The 18048-nt window shown below is 40.6% G+C and overlaps 1 protein-coding gene across 6 annotated transcripts in view; it reads left to right on the plus strand.

The window, feature by feature from the left end:
• Nucleotides 1-16882, plus strand: part of LOC118413871 (cholinephosphotransferase 1-like) — a 19282-nt gene extending 2400 nt beyond the window's left edge. The window contains exons 2-12 of one of the 6 annotated variants that reach the window (XR_004830886.1): nucleotides 80-211; nucleotides 5483-5630; nucleotides 6142-6283; nucleotides 6855-6939; nucleotides 10506-10637; nucleotides 11097-11255; nucleotides 12366-12491; nucleotides 12827-12961; nucleotides 13898-13975; nucleotides 15434-15529; nucleotides 16454-16518. Coding sequence is in view for 4 of the 6 variants with exons in the window: in XM_035817472.1 (XP_035673365.1) it covers nucleotides 80-211; nucleotides 5483-5630; nucleotides 6142-6283; nucleotides 6855-6939; nucleotides 10506-10637; nucleotides 11097-11255; nucleotides 12366-12491; nucleotides 12827-12961; nucleotides 14933-14994; nucleotides 16454-16478 (1146 nt within the window). In the remaining 2 variants the exon portion in view is untranslated. Of the gene's footprint in view, nucleotides 1-79; nucleotides 212-5482; nucleotides 5631-6141; nucleotides 6284-6854; nucleotides 6940-7638; nucleotides 7724-10505; nucleotides 10638-11096; nucleotides 11256-12365; nucleotides 12492-12826; nucleotides 12962-13897; nucleotides 13976-14932; nucleotides 14995-15433; nucleotides 15530-16453 lie in introns of all 6 variants that reach the window. The other 5 variants (XR_004830885.1, XM_035817472.1, XM_035817473.1 and 2 more) reach the window with 5 other exon arrangements.
• Nucleotides 16883-18048: the final 1166 nt, after the last annotated feature.

The following is an 18048-nucleotide window of genomic DNA, read 5'->3' on the forward strand; positions in this document are numbered from 1 at the left end:
AACATTGTATATTCTGCACTGTTCTGTACGTTATGTTTCTGGCTGTTTTTCCCATCCTTCCCCCTTCGTGTGTCCGCAGGTGTTCTGGCGCTGGCTGGTGGAGAAAGTTCCGCTGTGGGTGGCTCCGAACCTCATCACACTGGTGGGGCTCATTATCAATGTGGTGACATCACTGCTGCTCATGTACTACTCACCTACGGCTAAGGAAGAGGTGGGACTCACACTGCACCCACACCAACACACTTACTACGTACTAACCTACAGCTAAGGAAGAGGTGGGACTTACACTGCATACACACACACACGCGCAAACACACCATGGCATGCATACACATGTGCGCAGACACACACACATGATCATCAACGTTGTGACATCACTACTGCTCATGTACTACTCTCCTATGGCTTTAAGGAAGAGGTGGGACTCACACTGCACACACATACTCTCTCACACACACACACACTTACACACATGCATGCTCACACACTGACTGGCACACATACACACACACTAGAGTAGGTGATAGATACAAAACAAGGTTGTTTTATGTTTGTGTACCAAATTTTGGGCTATACTGATTGATACTTACATCCAGGATGTCCTAAGGCGTAGAGGGATATTTACCTAGCATGAAATCTACCGATTGGTTGCACAGACTACTGCGATTGGTTGCACAGACTACTACTGAGTACAAGTAATGTGCAGCTGAGCTAATATGGTGGCATACCAGGATAAAATGTAGTAGAAAGTTGAAAGCAAGGGGAGGGGATGGCCCAGCCTTTTGAATTAAATTGAAGGAGTAGACGTTGTCTTTACAGTCAAGAAATACTTGAGAGAAAAAAAATTCCAGATTCAGTGTAATTATGAGTTTAATTTTAACTAGAAAGGCCGACATTTGCTTAAGAGCAAATACAGCATATTTCAGCCATACCCCTTCCCACGCAACATTGGACTGTTCCAAATCACCCCTGCGCAAAAATGGAACATCCTCTTAACAGTACATTATCCCCCAAAGTGGACTGGTATTGTGAATTGATTCCAGGTAAAAACAGAGCTTGCTTCTATTTTTCAGAAAATGACAATAATCACACCTTCCATTCGGAAAATTTTCATCATGACTGAAAATTGTTGAATGACTTCATGTAATGTCATTAACAATTTTCAGTACGATAACTAGGTGTAAGTTTAAAAAAGTATAAGCTCCTTGTGATGTGGGTACATTCATTATTGCAGTGAACTTTTTTTTATTCAAGTAGGGCATACGATTTAATAATTATCAAGCAGGTGCAGGTACTGTAGGAGCGTTTGTTTTCTTCAAGCTGTAAAACTGTTAAACTGTTTTACTTTGTATGCAATCAGCCATCGAGCCTATCATTATTTTAGTTTAACAACTTCCTGCCAGACCCGGAAGATACGATTGAACCTTGTTCGAGGATTTATTTTCGTCTGTCTGGTCAGTCTGTTCATACCCTCGAGGCTGGCGCTGAGAGTGTTTTATTGGGCTGAAACTCTGACAGTTTAAAGTTACTTACAATTTAAATGTTCAAAGTTTATGTCAAACAACAACAGCACTAGGAAATGTGGCCACTATAGACAGGTGGTCACTATAGAGAAAATGCTGATCTATTGACTAGGAGCCATACGTTACACATGATCATTAATCATATAAACATTGCACAGGTAAGCCAATTGTTTAGATGTACAATTAAGTTCAAATAATTCTGAAGAGAAATATTGATGAGAAAATAATCATTCTCGCCACTGTCTAACTTATAATTACGTATCAAAACTAAACGCAGATTTTCTAACTAACGCACCTTTCGCCGACTTCATCAAAGGACCGCCGGCTATCAATCAAACACGGCTGTTGATTAGACTTAGGGTTTCAAACAGCCATGTGCTGTGTGCCAGTTGACAGCGAACTTCATGCTACGTGATGTTTTACATTGCTTGGACCTTCTTTCCTACAGCGGTGCTTCTACAAAATATTTAGACTGTAACACTGAGTCCCACATGTTTTATAGAATAGAATTTGACGCAGAACAGCGTTTTTTGCTGGGTATTTTTCTTGAAACATGTTCGTGGGAATATCAGCGAGGCGGCGACGTACTAGTAGGGATATCAGACCGTCAACAAAAGTCGCACGGCGGCTAACGGCGCATCGAAGATACTAGCGCTATAAATAAGCGCTTCAACTAAGGATGGCAACCCGTACAATATTTTTGTATACTGTTGAGCTAAGTAAAGTTTGTTGTTTATGAGGTTTTAGTTGTCTTTGAAGCTTTGACCCGAAATATTTTAAAGTCAAACTGCTGAAGAGAAGTAAGTGACTGCTACGATTATCGTAGATATGGCCCTAAAAAAACTGATAAAAGAAGCCTTCTCAATAGTCTAAAATGCAAGAGCTTCCGGGGGGGCTTCGCCCACCTGGGTCCCCTGGCGAGAAGTCTGTACGGCCTGAGTCTTCAAGTTAACGTATTGTGTGGTCCCGCTTATGAATATTAATTAGCCTTCGCTTTCCTCTTCGCTGATTGGCTGAACTATTAATTGAATTAACTCTTCCTGCCGGCTAGACGCAGGTGCAGATGTCGGCTCTGTGGGGTGAACGTCCGAAAGATCATGGCATGGAGAACGAAAGAAAACCAATTTCCCCTAAAAAAAGTGCTGTAATTAAGCCTTTTACAGTACTTTAAGCCAAAAATTTTACTTGGATCATTTTACCAACTATCTTATGCCTATCTATACCAAATGTTACTCATACCAGGGTACAGGGGTGCAAAATATACCGTTATAAGACCGTCAACAACAGTCGCACGGAGCTAACAGCGCAGCGAAAATACCATCGCTAGCGTTTCAACTTCGGAGAACAAGTTATAAGTACTGTTGAACTCAGTAACGTTAAAGTTTGTTTTTAGTTGCCTTTGACGGTTTGACCTGAAATAGTGTTACGCTAAACTCCTGAAGAGAAGTTAAGTGACTGCTGCGATTATCATAGATATGCCCCTAAGAACTGATACAATATAAAGCCTTCTGAATAGTGTAAAATGCGAGAGCCTTAGGCGGGCTTCGCTCCCCCTGGCGGGAACACTGCTATATACGGGATCATGAGGCCCCGCTTATGAATATTAATTAGCCTTTGGCCTCCTCTTCGCTGATTGGCTAGGTCTTTGATTCAATCAACTCTCCGGCTGACGCGCACAGGTGTGGCTCTGTGCGGGGTCACGGAAGGTCACGTCAGGAGGCCAAAAGAAAACAAATTTCCCCTCAGAAAAGTGCCAAAATTAATCATTTTAAAGTTGTTTATGTCAAAAATTTTACTTGAATCTTGTTACCAAGTATCTAATGCCTATCTATACCAAATTTCAGGTCATTTAATTGTAATACCAGGGTACAGGAGCCAAAAGTGTCCTTTTTTGGTCAAAAATTGGCCAAAAATCGCAAAAAAATAAGCCTTTTGTTGCACTATACACCAAAAGTGTTATTGAATTTATATGAAGGTATTATCAATGCACATCTGTGTCAAATTTCAGCTCATTCGGTTGCAATACCAAGGTACAGGAGCCAAAAGTGTCCTTTTTTGGTCAAAAATTGGTAAAAAAAATCGAAAAAATAAGCATTTTGTTGTACTGTACACCAAAAGTGTTATTGAATTTATATGGGGGCATTATCAAGGCACATCTCTGTCAAATTTCAGCTCATTTGGTTGTAATACCAGGGTACAGGGGCCAAAAGTGTCCTTTTTTGGTCAAAAATTGGTCAAAAAATCGCAAAAATAAGCATTTTGTTGTACTGTACACCAAAAGTGTTATCGAATTTATATGGGGGCATTATCAAGGCACATCTCTGTCAAATTTCAGCTCATTTGGTTGTAATACCAGGGTACAGGGGCCAAAATATACAGTTTTGGTCTAAAATTGACCAAAAAAATCTCAATAAAATCATTTTAGAGGCAGATATGAAAAAACTGAGAAAAAAGCATCAAGGTCATTCGGTCCAGGGTCATTCGGTCCAGGAACGGCGGAGATGAATCACTTTGAAGATTTGACAGGAGAAAGAAGAAAGAAACATTACGAATACAATATATTTCACCATACTATGTATGGCTGAAATATAAAAAGTTTTTGAGTGAAAATCGGTTGAATGAAAGGTTTGAAAAGACCCTATCTGTGACCTTGAATAAGTCAAGCTGAGTGTGAGTCATTTTCACATGACCCTGTGGTATGTGTGAAACAGCCTGTAGGTCGTTGACCTTTGAACCTTTCACAAGTTGAATATTGTCCAAAGGCATTATTCCCTTGATTCAATGTTGGCTTTGTTAACTACATATTGAAATGATTGTGTTGTGTAAGTCAAAATCGATAAAAAAATCATGTCCTGCGCCTTTTGTTGGAAACTGCAACATCTTGTGTTCGAAACATAACATGAAGCTGACATTTATTCATCAGGCATTATGTAGCGTTACATGAAGCCTCTAGACTAGTAGTAGAGGTTCTTGACAAAGCTGTCCTTTGTGTTCATGTCCCGCAGCAGGTCTATTAAAGAGCTAATAATGAGATAACTGTAAAATCAATTGATACATAATTATATACACTCACTAAACAGTGTAACATAAGTTCATCATTATCAGTGGGATAACCTATATCTATTGTTTTTAAAAATGGTAAAGCAACGGATTAAGGTGAACTAGCATTGAATGTTGAATTCATTGAAGCTACATTAGCCCATTGTTTGCATGTGCCTATGGGGTCATGTCAGTGACTGAGGCAATATTTTAACACATATTGGCTCCTCCCCGTGGCCTTCTCTTGCCAGGGACATCCACAGAATGTTTGCATGCATACTCATACCCCGAAGCTTTGCAACATGTACAACAGCAGGCTATAGTATTCATAAGTAACCTATGGGGGCCTGACTGAGCCAATATTTCAGCACACTGACTCCTCCCCTGTGGCCTTGGCTTGCCAAGGACATGGGCAGAGCTTTTTGCATGCACACTCATACCCTGAAGCTTTGAAACATGTACAACAACATGTAACAGTAACAGGTAGGGAGGCCTGATTGAGGACCTCTTCTCCACATGATTTTGCTAACTAATTCCAGAGCAGGTCATTCCCTCCCATGATGTTTATGAAGGTAACAGGGATACATTCTTTGTGTAGGAAGTCAGAACTCTATGCAGGTACAGATATCCGATGTGTGATCCAGTGTGGGTGTGTACAGACTCCAGCACCGGTGTACAAGACGGGTTAACATGACTTTGTGCTACAGCCTGTACAGGCCCCAGCATGGCTGCACATCCATTGTGTATCTGTGTGTTACAGGCCCAAGCATGGGTGTACATACTAGTACCGTGAGTGCCATGTGCGCTACAGGCCCCAGCATGGGTGTAGCTATGTGTTACAGGTCCCAGCGTGGGTGTACATACCGTGTGTTGCAGACCTCAGCATGGGTGTACATGTTGTGTGTATCTATGTGTTACAGGCCCCAGCGTGGGTGTACATGTCCTGTGCCGTGGGGTTGTTCCTGTACCAGTCGTTAGACGCGATCGACGGGAAGCAGGCCCGCCGGACCGGCAGCAGCACGCCGCTCGGGGAGCTGTTCGATCACGGCTGCGACTCCATATCAACAGGTCAGAGGAAAACAAACAAACAAGCAAACAAACAAATAAACAACCATAACAGACCTACAGTAGGGCGTATTAGCAAATGTATGCAATTTCCTTTTCAATGCTCCTCTTTTAATGACAATGTTCCTGTTTTTAAAAAACTAACATGGGCTAAAAATACCGCTGGAATTTTAAGAAGTGCCACCTAGCCTGAGCACAGAGTAATGCAGTTTGCCTGGATGCTCGGTCCAGGCCAACCTTTACTCATACAGCTGGTGATCACATGGAAAAAGGAAAGTGATCTCGATCCAGTTTTAGCTCACTGAAGAGCTACAGTGTCACATTGTAGTCTTCCACGGGTCATGACAGAGAGGACAGATGCTATGTACAATATTTACAGATTTACTATATCCGGGAAATTCCCCTAGCTCTTTTTGACAAGCACAATGATCAGTGGACAATGGCTTGTGTATACATGTACATCCTAATGGAAGTCCTGCGTGATGGTAATACTTTCCCCCCGTTCCTTTCCCAGTGTTTGTTGGAGTGGCGACATGCTGTGCCATGACGATGGGAGACAACCCAGACCTCATGTTCATCACGTTTTTCAACGCCGTCTTTGTCTTCTACTGCGCGCACTGGCAGACATACGTGTCGGGCACACTCAAATTTGGCTAGTAAGTGTACAATATACTGATTTTCTCTTACTGTACATTTGTTTGTTTGTTTGTTTATTAATTCTAATACATGTGTACAATGTATATTCGGATATTTCCCTTTGATATTACATATTGATATATGTATCTGCATCAGGAATTGAAAGAACCTTTTTAACATATGAGATTTTTAAGATTTGTATTTCCAACCATGAAAGCACTATAGAATTAAGTACCAGTACTAAGTACATTGAGCACATCCCTTGAATATAACGCTAGTTCACCTTTATCCACTGGGTAACCTATACCCGTTGCTTTTAAACATTGTATTTTGATAGTATTGCAATTTGAAACTACATTCCATCAACTTGATATTTCTGAATACCCTGTAAAAAAAAAAACTGATATAGGTTACGCCGGAAAAAGTTGAACTAGCGTTAAGTGTATAACTATAAGATCATGTGTACCTCTATCGTAACCCTCTTGTACATTGTGCTTAAAAATTTTAAGGAACCATTGCATTTTAGATACTGTACAAGATGAGGAAATATCCTGTGTTCCGTGCGTAACTGGCCTGCCCTGTTGTCCACAGTTTTGATGTGACAGAAACTCAGTTTGGAGTGATAATGCTGTTCTTAATGAGCATGGTCCTGGGCCATGAGTTCTGGGGGATGCAGGTAGGAGAACAGACTGAGGAGGCTGGCATCCATGGGAGAACCCTTTGGTCTATCATGTGTTATGAGTATAAAGAGGATAACATAAGTAAAGAGTCAATTTTGCCCTAATTTTTGCATGCAAGATTTTCGCTTCATCAGTCAGCCTATGGATGTAAAAACATTCTGCAAAATAAGAGCAAATTTGTAATTGTCAGAAACTTGTTGTAATTTTTCAGTTCGTTATGCTAAGTGTAGACATTGTTTTTGTGATTAATTTTATGACCTTTTAAGAATAGGTGGAAACATGCCAAGTGTACTTGAACATAAACCAAAGGGTACTCCATATGTATGCCACACAGTTTTAAGAATGTAACATGTACATGTATGCACATGTAGAAGGATGGGAGACAGAAGTCACATCGAATCTACGCATATTAAACTTTGACTCAAAATTATTTCATGATAATTACAGGTCAAGAATGGAACGGCAATTTTTGATCTAATGCAAAACTATTAATTTGACAACCAATCAACCAATTTGGACAGATTTGTGGAAACTGTGATCTCACCTCACAGAGGATGAACTGAACTAATCAACCAATACCTATCATTGCAAACTTTAAGATTGTCTCCCGTCTTCCTACGACCTGAGAACGATGATTTCTGCCTGCTCTCTTCTCACCTCTGACCTTTACCCCCCTCCCCACCCCTGTTCCCCAGCATCAATGTTACTGAAGCCCAGATTCTCATCATGGCCATACATATAGTTTCTGCCGTTTTCGGTACTTCGATCTGGTTCAACAAGGTACTCTGGGTCTTCTTTTTTTTCTATGGATTTTTTTCTTTTTTAATCCGTGGTTGATGTTGTTGCATGGTTGCATGATTTTTGTGTGATGCATGTGTAGTGTAGCCTGGGTACCATCTGGATAGAAGTTCGCTCCTAATAATTGCTTCTGCTATCCGTCTAGGGACCTGCACATTCAAACCGTTTGGTGGTTACGCCAGGTTATGAGCGAATTAAGGAATGGGTTCTTGAGCGCTTGTTCGATGACGACAGGCCATCCTGCAAGCAGACATAGGACTTGTCCGATGTTGGAAAACCTGTTCGAACGATCACTTGAAGCCATTCCTTTATTTGCTCATGTGTAGGGACCAATCAGCACCCTTGTCCAAACTTTGGACTATACCAGACGGAAACGTGCTCCAGGACCCCAGACGCAACAGCAGAGAAGTGATGTATATAAATTATATAGAAGTGTATAATAAATGTCAGAGCTAGAAGAAACAGTGTAATATATAGTATGAAAGGAACGCTGGAGCGAACTACTCTTCGGATGGTACCCAGGCTATCTGTAGTGAGAGTTGTTGTGTTAGTCTATTTGGAAAGCCCCACTACATCGCTTAATGAAGACAGAATCAATGTCACACTGGAAGATTCGTGAGCATTGAGAAACATACATCTATGCCAACATCTTGCATTGGGGCTTTCCTAGTAGTGGTAGTCATGTGGTTTTTGTGTCATCATGTTAAGATTTTTATCTTAGACTTTAAAACTCGAACATAATGACGGTTGTGGTTATATTGCATCCCTTTGTTGTTAACACCAGCTCCATGAACTTGATTAAGTTTGCAGATGGCCATGGTCGTGTTTTTGCAACATGTGTTAACAATTAACTTTGTTGATGACAGAACTAGAATACCTTCATGAAACATTTACTTACCAAATGTATTAACTCAATTCAAGTTGACTGCTTGTAGTCTTTAGTCTGTCACATGCACAAATGTAATACTATGTTGAAAAGGATTCACTCATACCTTCTTAATTACAAAGTTAACATTTTGCAGTTTGTATGTTAGCATTCGGCTGTGTGCATGTACAGTATGTGTGTATGATTATGTAACTGCCACATTTTAAAAACAGTTCAAACACATGGGTTTAAAGTGTACTTAACAATAAGCATTGTTAGCCCATTTACCTTCCGTTTGGCATTCTACCAAGAAGGTTTTTCTGCATGCACATGCCAGAGTTTGATTGCATTTTTGGACAGCGTTCATTTAAATATTTTTTTGACATTGAGACCTCTTGTTCCTTGTTGGACTGCCCCAAAAATTTAAAAGAAAAAAAAAAGAAATTTGTCCTATATGAAACTGTGCTGGTTTCTCCCTTCCTACCACATTTATGACAATTAATGATAGAAATTCACCCCTTATCCCTCTTGCCCAACATATAGTATCCTGCAAGTAAGAATTTACTACTTAAACTTTTCTGCCTATTCTTGAATAAAACCAAATGACCCTCCCTAATCCACAAAGTTAAAACCCTGCAAATCATCACTTACTTATAAATGATTCCTATTCTAATCTATGAATTCAAAATAACAAGCTTTCTAATTAGTAATAACGATTGTATACTATAGGTTTCTGATTGGTGTATTGCTTGAAACTTCTGAATGTAGATGAAATATGACTCGAATTTACTGCAAGTAAACAATCACATTTCATGCAGACACAAATGAACAATGGATAACAAATTAAAATTCTTTTTACTACAAGTAAGGTAAAGTACTCATTACCAATCACCTGACGACTTTTCAGTGGCCGTCTGTCACCTTAGGTCAGTACGTGTATTGGCCGGTTCTACTTCCCACTGTTGCAAGAAGTCACAGCTGCAATGCAGGGTTTTAGCCAGCACCCGTCCTTCAGTCCTTTGAAGGAATTTTGTAACTGGGGACTGAAAAAAATTTGCCCATTCAGTCCTCTGTGAGCAAAATTCAACCCTCAAAATGGAGGAAATAGCATTTCAGAGGGTCTAGATTTCTAAATTTTCCTTGGGAGCATGCCCCCGGACCCTGTGCCAAATTGAGGGGACGGAAAATGATTTCTGGCTGGCTACAACCCTGCTGCAATGTAAAGATACATGTATGTTCCCAAATGTGACAGAGTTTGTCCCACTTAACTTCAAGGTAAAATCAGTCTGATAGTATACATTTGTATTGCCCTGAGAAAGTTAGCTGACGGTCACTGAAATGTTGGAAGGTGATTATAATGTAAGTTGGCGGATGTAAATGAGTTTGTTTAGGCTTGGGTTACTTTCCCCGACCGGAGCCTGGTCAGGATGTTTAAAGAAACGAAAAATTAGAAATTTATGTGTACAAAATGTACCTAGAAATGTAACGCTAGTTCACCTTTATCCGCGGGGTAACCTATATCCGTTGCTGTCAGAAATGGGTAGTTAGGGATATCAAGTCGACGCACGAGAGTCTCAAACTACAATATTTTGAAGGCATTACAACTTGAAACCACCGTCCGTCCCTTAATACCATGTTAGTAAACACAACGAATGTAGGTTACCCTGCGGATAAAGGTGAACTAGCGTTACACAATTTATACCCATGAATCTTATGTTTACATTTTCTGCATTTTCATGTCTTTTATATAATTATTTTCCCTCCTGAAAGCTGCTCCGGCCGGGCCCCGGTTTGGAAATGTGACCTTAGCCTAACCAGTGATTTTACCCTGACTGGAAGAAACTATTCAAGGAGACCAATAAGGATTTCAGCATGTTGCTGTCTGCCCCCCTCCCGCAGGTCCCCCTGGTGGGTTTGTCTGTCCGTGTGATCGCAGTGATCTGTTCCACGTCTCTCTCCACGTGGACAGTCTGGGGGAACTTCCAGACTATCCTGAAGGGCGGAGCAGGGAAAAACGGCTCAACAGTAGCGGTGATTATATCAGAGATTTCTTTTACACTATCTACTATTAAAGTCTTGAGTGCTTATCATGTTGTTTTGATGCCTATCAGAGATATTCTAGTACAACAATGTAGGTGCTTCTGACTGTACATTATAAGTGCTGCTTCTCGCCACTCTATATGGCCAATGCAGGTGGCACTTCTTTGTGGTGAGAACACAATCCCAAACGTGAAGAAGTTTGTATCCCCCCTCATCTCTGTTCATAACGGGTTGATTTACATACATTAACTACATACATGTATTGCTGCAAGAAGCAGCACTCTAGTCAGATTCTGAATCGCTTCATTCCAAAACCTATTTCAAAGTCAATAAGGAACAACTTCTGCAGTTCCAGTTGGAAAGCAACCATGCTAGTCTATAGAGCATCCAAGCCTACCCCTGTTTTTCAATCATTTTCTTAATCAACTTTTACGATTTCTCCCTGTACAGGGTACGAGTGTCCTCTCGCCGGGGTTCCCGATCCTGTTCCCCATCGTCCTGGCTCTGATGATCTACAAGAAATCCTCCATGGGCCTGTTCCAGAACCACCCCTGCCTCTATCTGCTCATGTTCGGCATGAGCATAGGAAAAATCACCAACAAACTGGTAGTAAGTACTCCCTGTCTCAGGCAAAATCACCAACAAACTGGTAGTAAGTACTGCCTTTCTCTAGCAAAATCACCAACAAACTGGTAGTAAGTACTCCCTGTCTCAGGCAAAATCACCAACAAACTGGTAGTAAGTACTGCCTGTCTCATAAGCAAAATTACCAACAAACTGGTAGTAAGTACTCCCTGTCTCAGGCAAAATCACCAACAAACTGGTAGTAAGTACTGCCTTTCTCAGGCAAAATCACCAACAAACTGGTAGTAAGTACTGCCTTTCTCAAGCAAAATCACCAACAAACTGGTAGTAAGTACTGCCTTTCTCAAGCAAAATCACCAACAAACTGGTAGTAAGTACGTCCCTGTCTCAGGCAAAATCACCAACAAACTGGTAGTAAGTACTGCCTTTCTCAAGCAAAATCACCAACAAACTGGTAGTAAGTACTGCCTTTCTCAAGCAAAATCACCAACAAACTGGTAGTAAGTACTGCCTTTCTCAAGCAAAATCACCAACAAACTGGTAGTAAGTACTGCCTTTCTCAAGCAAAATCACCAACAAACTGGTAGTAAGTACGTCCCTGTCTCAGGCAAAATCACCAACAAACTGGTAGTAAGTACTGCCTTTCTCAAGCAAAATCACCAACAAACTGGTAGTAAGTACTGCCTTTCTCAGGCAAAATCACCAACAAACTGGTAGTAAGTTACTATTAAGTATTACGGGTAGAAGCGCTCAAAATCATACCTTCTCCCAACGCCTTTTTGCATAAGGTTCTTGCAAATCTAATAATGCTCCTGCCTATTGCATAAGGTTTGTGCATTTTGCATAGTGATTTGTACGATTTTCAGAAGATTTGTGCATTTTGCATTGTGATTTGTACGATTTTCAGAAGATTTGTGCATTTTGCATAGTGATTTTTACGATTTTCAGAAGATTCGTGCGTTTTTGGATAGTGATTTGGGGGTATCACATAATTTTTCTACAAATTTCATACTGTAGGGTTCGTGCAAATGCTTTAATAGGCACCCTAGCGGATGTCTAACCTTCATAAACACAATACAAAGCTTTGTTATCACAGTCAGACATTTTCTTTAAATTTCCTTGTCCTGTTTGCAGATTGCACATATGACGAAAAGTGAGATGACGATGTTTGACTCGTCGATGATTGGCCCTGGACTGCTGTTCCTGGACCAGTACTTCAACAGTTTTATCAACGAGTACATCGTTCTATGGATAAGTTTGGTAAGTAAATGAATAAAAATAATCACTAATTTGTGTTCCAGGTATGTTTGGTCAGTAGATAATTAGGAGTGCATCGTGTCCTAGATGTGTATTAATGTATGTATAATATTTGATGTGACAGACATACCAAACCTAGGTCGCCTTTATGCTGACACACTATGTTCTTGTATCTGTTTTTATTGGAACACATTGGCAAAAATCTAAAAAAAGAAAAGAAAAGAATCACTGCCTACATTTTTCCACATCAGTATTCTGTAGCATCTATTAGGCTATGCCACATTTTCTGACCACCGTTTCCTGCAGCTTCTAACCTTTAGCCTCTGACCTCTCTGCAGATATTTGTGACCTTTGACCTGGTGCAGTACTGCTGCCTGGTGTGTCTGCAGATCTGTGACCACCTGGACATCTACTGTTTCAACATCACCAGCAAACCCTCAAAAAAGGGGCTCAACAGTGGGAACGTGAGCAAGGTAGGTGTTGGGGTAGGACTTATATATGCTGGGGCAGGGCTTAGAAATGCTATAAGAAAACCTGAAAACTGGAAATACATCACTAACATGCCGCCAGGTTGCACGTGTCTGTCACCCTGAAAATTGTGTCTGAAACAGAGTTGTCTCTAGTACCTGTCCTTCCGTCCAGAACATATTCGATAGGAAAGAAAATATACTTAGTCCGGCCCCAAAATCTGAGCTGCAATTGGCACAATATTGATGAAAATATATTTTCCTAAGGCTAAGAATGACAAATTTTAAACAGCAAATCAACAAGATGAGCTCCCAAACAATGAGTGGGACAGAATAAAGATTAAAGCTGGAGACTGGCCTGGTCTAAAGAGGTCTCCAATTGTCCCACTGTGTATAACATGTAATGCACTGTACAAATGTACAGTGGAAGCCGCTTAATTGCACACCCAATTTGCCAGCGAATTTCGTACAATTATCCGGCGTGTGCGATTATGCGAAGTTACCCAGTTGGACCACACCGCAACGGGATTTTGAGATTCCGTGCAATTGACCGAAGTGTGCGTTGATCCGATGTGCAATTAACTGGCTTCCACTGTATATCTAATAGTCAGTGCATACCTGGGGGTTCTGTACTAGAGATCTCACAAAGTGATTCACACTGTTGTTCAGTGTGACAGATGTATGTAACCAGGAGGTTTAACAAAAAAAATGGCAACAAACCATGTGAAGATAATTAACAGGGCAAGATGACATTTGTAGCAGTAGTTCGGGGAAAAGTGTAGCTTGTCCCGTAGACACTGCATGCACACGAACTTTTTACTTTTTATTTCATTTGATTACATTTCGTTTCTAAATTCTAGCTCAGGGGCTGCACTTTTTGTTCCAGTTCACCGTCATAGAGAGTTTCTTTCTGTAATTTTTCATCCTTTGTCATTTCTACAGTTAATATATTTATGCATCCTATCATGACTAAAGGAGGTCATCAGGATACAACAATGTAGTTCAAGTATTTCCCTCCATGTAAGTTGGTGTAAATGATGCTTTCTAAGTTCATCATGTATGACATGTCAACAGTCAGTTACAGCGTAAATCATAAAATTTTTCCGAAAAATACAGGCGAAGGTGTAACTTCTCTGATTCTTCCATGGTTTCTAGTCAATGTTCAGGGCTCGAAATACTTTTTCCTGCATACCTGCACTGGTGCAGGCAACATTGAAAATTACCTGCACCAGACAAATTTTACCTGCACCACTCTGAACTTAGGAATCATGAATCGTACTAAAATTGAATTGATCATGAACCATGCATTTCTATTTTTTTCTTTCCTACTTTATCAATGCAGCTAATAACAATCCACATACACCTACATCGTAGAACATTTATGTATAAAACCCAGTACATGACCAGTGCAGGTTAGGTGCAGGTAGACACCAGAAATACCTGCGCAGCTCCAATTGTACCTGCACTAACCTGCATATACAGGTGGTATTTCGAGCCCTGTAGTCAATGTTGAAGAGCCAAATGGTAAGCTGCCATATCAAAAACTCTACGCGTCTTTTGAGCGTGATGAACGTACACAGACTATGGGTGTCCTTACATAGAAACTCACACAATGATGCATAAAGGGTTTTCAAACTATACATCAAAGATAACTTTCATTTATGAAGGTTACAGTAGACATCCAGGTAAAGAAATATTCAAATACAATTCAATCTCTGAGTCCACAATTGGATAAAAAACTGATATTTACTTCCGGACATTTCGAGTGACATCCATCACTCTTCTTCAGCATCACTACATTATGATGATCATTCATTTTGTTGTATCTTTACTTTTACTTCTTTGGAACAAATTGCAATTGCTTTTCTGAAATAGCAGTGAAATTGAAACTAGTATAATAAAGGGACTAAACTGAATGTTCATGAATTAATGAGTTTCAAAAATTCCTTCCGACCAATCATCTCGGGGGTTTTTCAGACAGAGAAGTTTCTCGCATGGCCTACTTCAATCCCAGCATTCCATAAGTCATACGGCAAGAGGTCAGTGTCCAGGCTCCCCTCGGTGGTACAAGGGTTAATAAGGGGAAGGGTAACACCAACTTGATTGGAGTTGTTTGTTGGATGCTGAAGGAAATTCAGGAATAGCAGGTTGAATAGGAAATGTAGACTTTGATGCCAAAGAAGACTCATGATCCAAATTGACATCATGTAAGCTTCCCTTTGTTGCTAGGGGTTTATGTTATGATGGATATCTCTACTGATCTCTACTGATTGAACATTATGTAACAAATAAATGTATTACTTCTCAAAATAATTTTTCGCAAAGTTCAGCTTTTTGACGGAACCTTGTCAAAGAAACATTTACTAATCAAGTTGGTGTAGCCTCAGTTACAAACTCCCTAACGGCTCTATAACGACATGTGTTCTAATTAATGAATTAATTAATCACCACCACCATCATCATCACGGTGTTCTGTAGAACGGGGCCAGCGTGAAAAACTCCCAAAACTCAGCGACTCACGGCGACAAAAAGGCCCAATGACTACAGCATGTACCGTAGCCATGGTAACCCTGGGTATGTCACCGTTTCATGTAGCCGTCGTCATGGTAACCATTAACGCGGTAACCGTTGTCATGGTAACCGTTGTTATGGTAACTGTTGCCGGGCGCTGTTGCTGATTGACATGTGCTGCATGCCAGACATGTGCTGCATGCCAACTTTGCTAGCCTGCACTGCATGATTATTAATAATAATCATTAATTTCAGTATCTTCTTGCACTCAAGCATACATGTAGCTGATATATAGTGTATGTATTATCTATGCACATTTATGATATGCACTTTTGAAAATTCATGCTTAAGATATTAGATAGTGTTGTCAGCATAATCATCTTTAAAATGTAGGACAGTTAGAAAACGGCTATTATATCTGCTATATTTGATCACTCTTGAAAGAAATCGGCTATTGCTTGCTTTGCATGTTCAACTTGTTACATTGTGTTGCAAACAGCTGCAAATATGATGCAAAATGTATCTTGGAAAAACTAACTTGGCAAGTTGGTACAGAATTACTTTTATAACACTCAGACAGGTAACATTGTATTTGTATCAAATCCGTTTCATGCCTTTTTCTTAAACCTTAGAATACCTCAAATTTGCATTAACTGATGAAGATTCAGTAATAAGATTGACTATAAGGTGCCTTTTCTTTTCTCTTTTTAAATTTAGAACTGAACCTTCTGAAGAATGTTTATCATTTTTCTGTAATGAAATTACAAAAAAAAAAGTGGAGGGACAGTAAATAAGTATAGTTGAAATGAGGAGAGTCAAGTTTAGAAAACATTAGATGAAGACAATATCATATATAATAGCCAACCATGATTCCAAACATCTCCCAAAGACCACAAAAATTTCCTGAGATATGTGTCTGACCGCATCCAGACTGTGTTTATTTTGAATAAACAATAATTTGTTGTTGTTGTTGTGTTTGTTGTCTAGGCAACCAGAGGTGCAGAAAATCTGACAGTCTACAGCAGACCTCGTACCCGGTCCCTGACACGGGCCAACAGGGAACAGGACCGCTGATTGGTCCAACGGTTTGAATCCACCAATAAGAGACATGAAAACATTTTGTTTGCCCAATCAAGACTGCAAGCTGCCCAGGACTTACTGTAATGAGATTATAAGAGTTGATCAGGGAAGTTGAAGGTAGATTTCATAGAGAATTTTAACAGTTTTATACATGTATGTATGGCCAACGGAATACCACAGGTTTCTGAGATTGTGATGTGTGAGATATATATATTATACATATTATATATATATATATTCTGTACTCGTATGTGAAAGTGAAAACGCTAAATCTAATTGACGTGAACTTTTGCAATATTTCCGGTTGCTGCTTTTTTTGGTCCATTTGCAATACACCAGTAAGCAGATATCTCTTGTAGCTAGTACATGTATTTCAGGCAAGAATGGACTGGAATGCTTTTTTTCCTGCTGTGCAGTGGTTTTAATTATGTGTACATTGAGTTGAGGCTGTTAAATTGTTATGAGAGTACTTTAAATGCATCACTCTACACTAAATGTGGGCGTTAAAGTAGACTCTTAAGTTGCTCAGTTGGTCCAATCTCCAGACATATGTAAAAAAAATATTCAAGGCACATTGTTGTATAAATGAAGCATCAGAAAAGAATATCAATGCTGCAAAACAGACGTTAAGCACAGAGAATAGGCCTTCTGCTTGCTTGGACATTACAGTGGGACACCCTGATCAAAAATCAAAATTTAATCAACAGTTGGTAAATACATCAATGATGCCTTTAAACTCCACTCACCTTCAGGGATGAGTGGAGTGCCGTCACTCGGGGAGGTCGCGGACGTCATCAGACGGATCAGCTCTCATTGGATGTTTCGACCCTTATCCGTAACATCCTCCTTCTGTCGGGTCCAGCAGTGGTGGCCAACCCACTACCCGTCCGCTCCTCCCGGCTTCCAGCTAACTTCCTCCCTTTTCCTCCACACCCAGCATGATGCAGCCTCCGCTGTTTCTCCTATACTACGCACTGCGTTCTTTCTTGCTCTTCCCGTTATTCCCAATGCTGTTAGTAGCTTCCATGTAGACTGAGCTGGGAAACCTCGGCACCCTACTTCTACTGGGAACAGCCACGACTGCCATCCTTTCTCTCTGCAGCACTGGAGCAAGTCGTGGTACTTGCTCGCCTTTCTCTCATGTGCCTCCTCACACCTCTCCTCCCACGGCACTGTTAGCTCGATCAGTATGATCTTCTTCCCTTCTTCTGACCATAGTACTGCGTCAGGCCGTAAGTTTGTCTGGACTACTGAGGGGAAGTGCAACCTTCTCCCCAAATCTACCTTCAGCTCCCATGCTCTCGCCTTCTGTAGTATGCTCGATGCTGCTCTTTCTGTTGCAGGACGACGACTCTTCTCACCCTCTCAAACAAACGCCATGACTGGCGCGCGTTTCGCCTCCACATGACGCTTCTTCCTCCTCTCTACTTCTAGAATGCTAGCAATGGTCGACAACACCTTGTCATGGCGCCACCGGTACCTGCCCTGGGCATAAATTGTAA

Source organism: Branchiostoma floridae, chromosome 4 (assembly GCF_000003815.2).
Source record: "Branchiostoma floridae strain S238N-H82 chromosome 4, Bfl_VNyyK, whole genome shotgun sequence".
NCBI lineage: Eukaryota > Metazoa > Chordata > Leptocardii > Amphioxiformes > Branchiostomatidae > Branchiostoma > Branchiostoma floridae.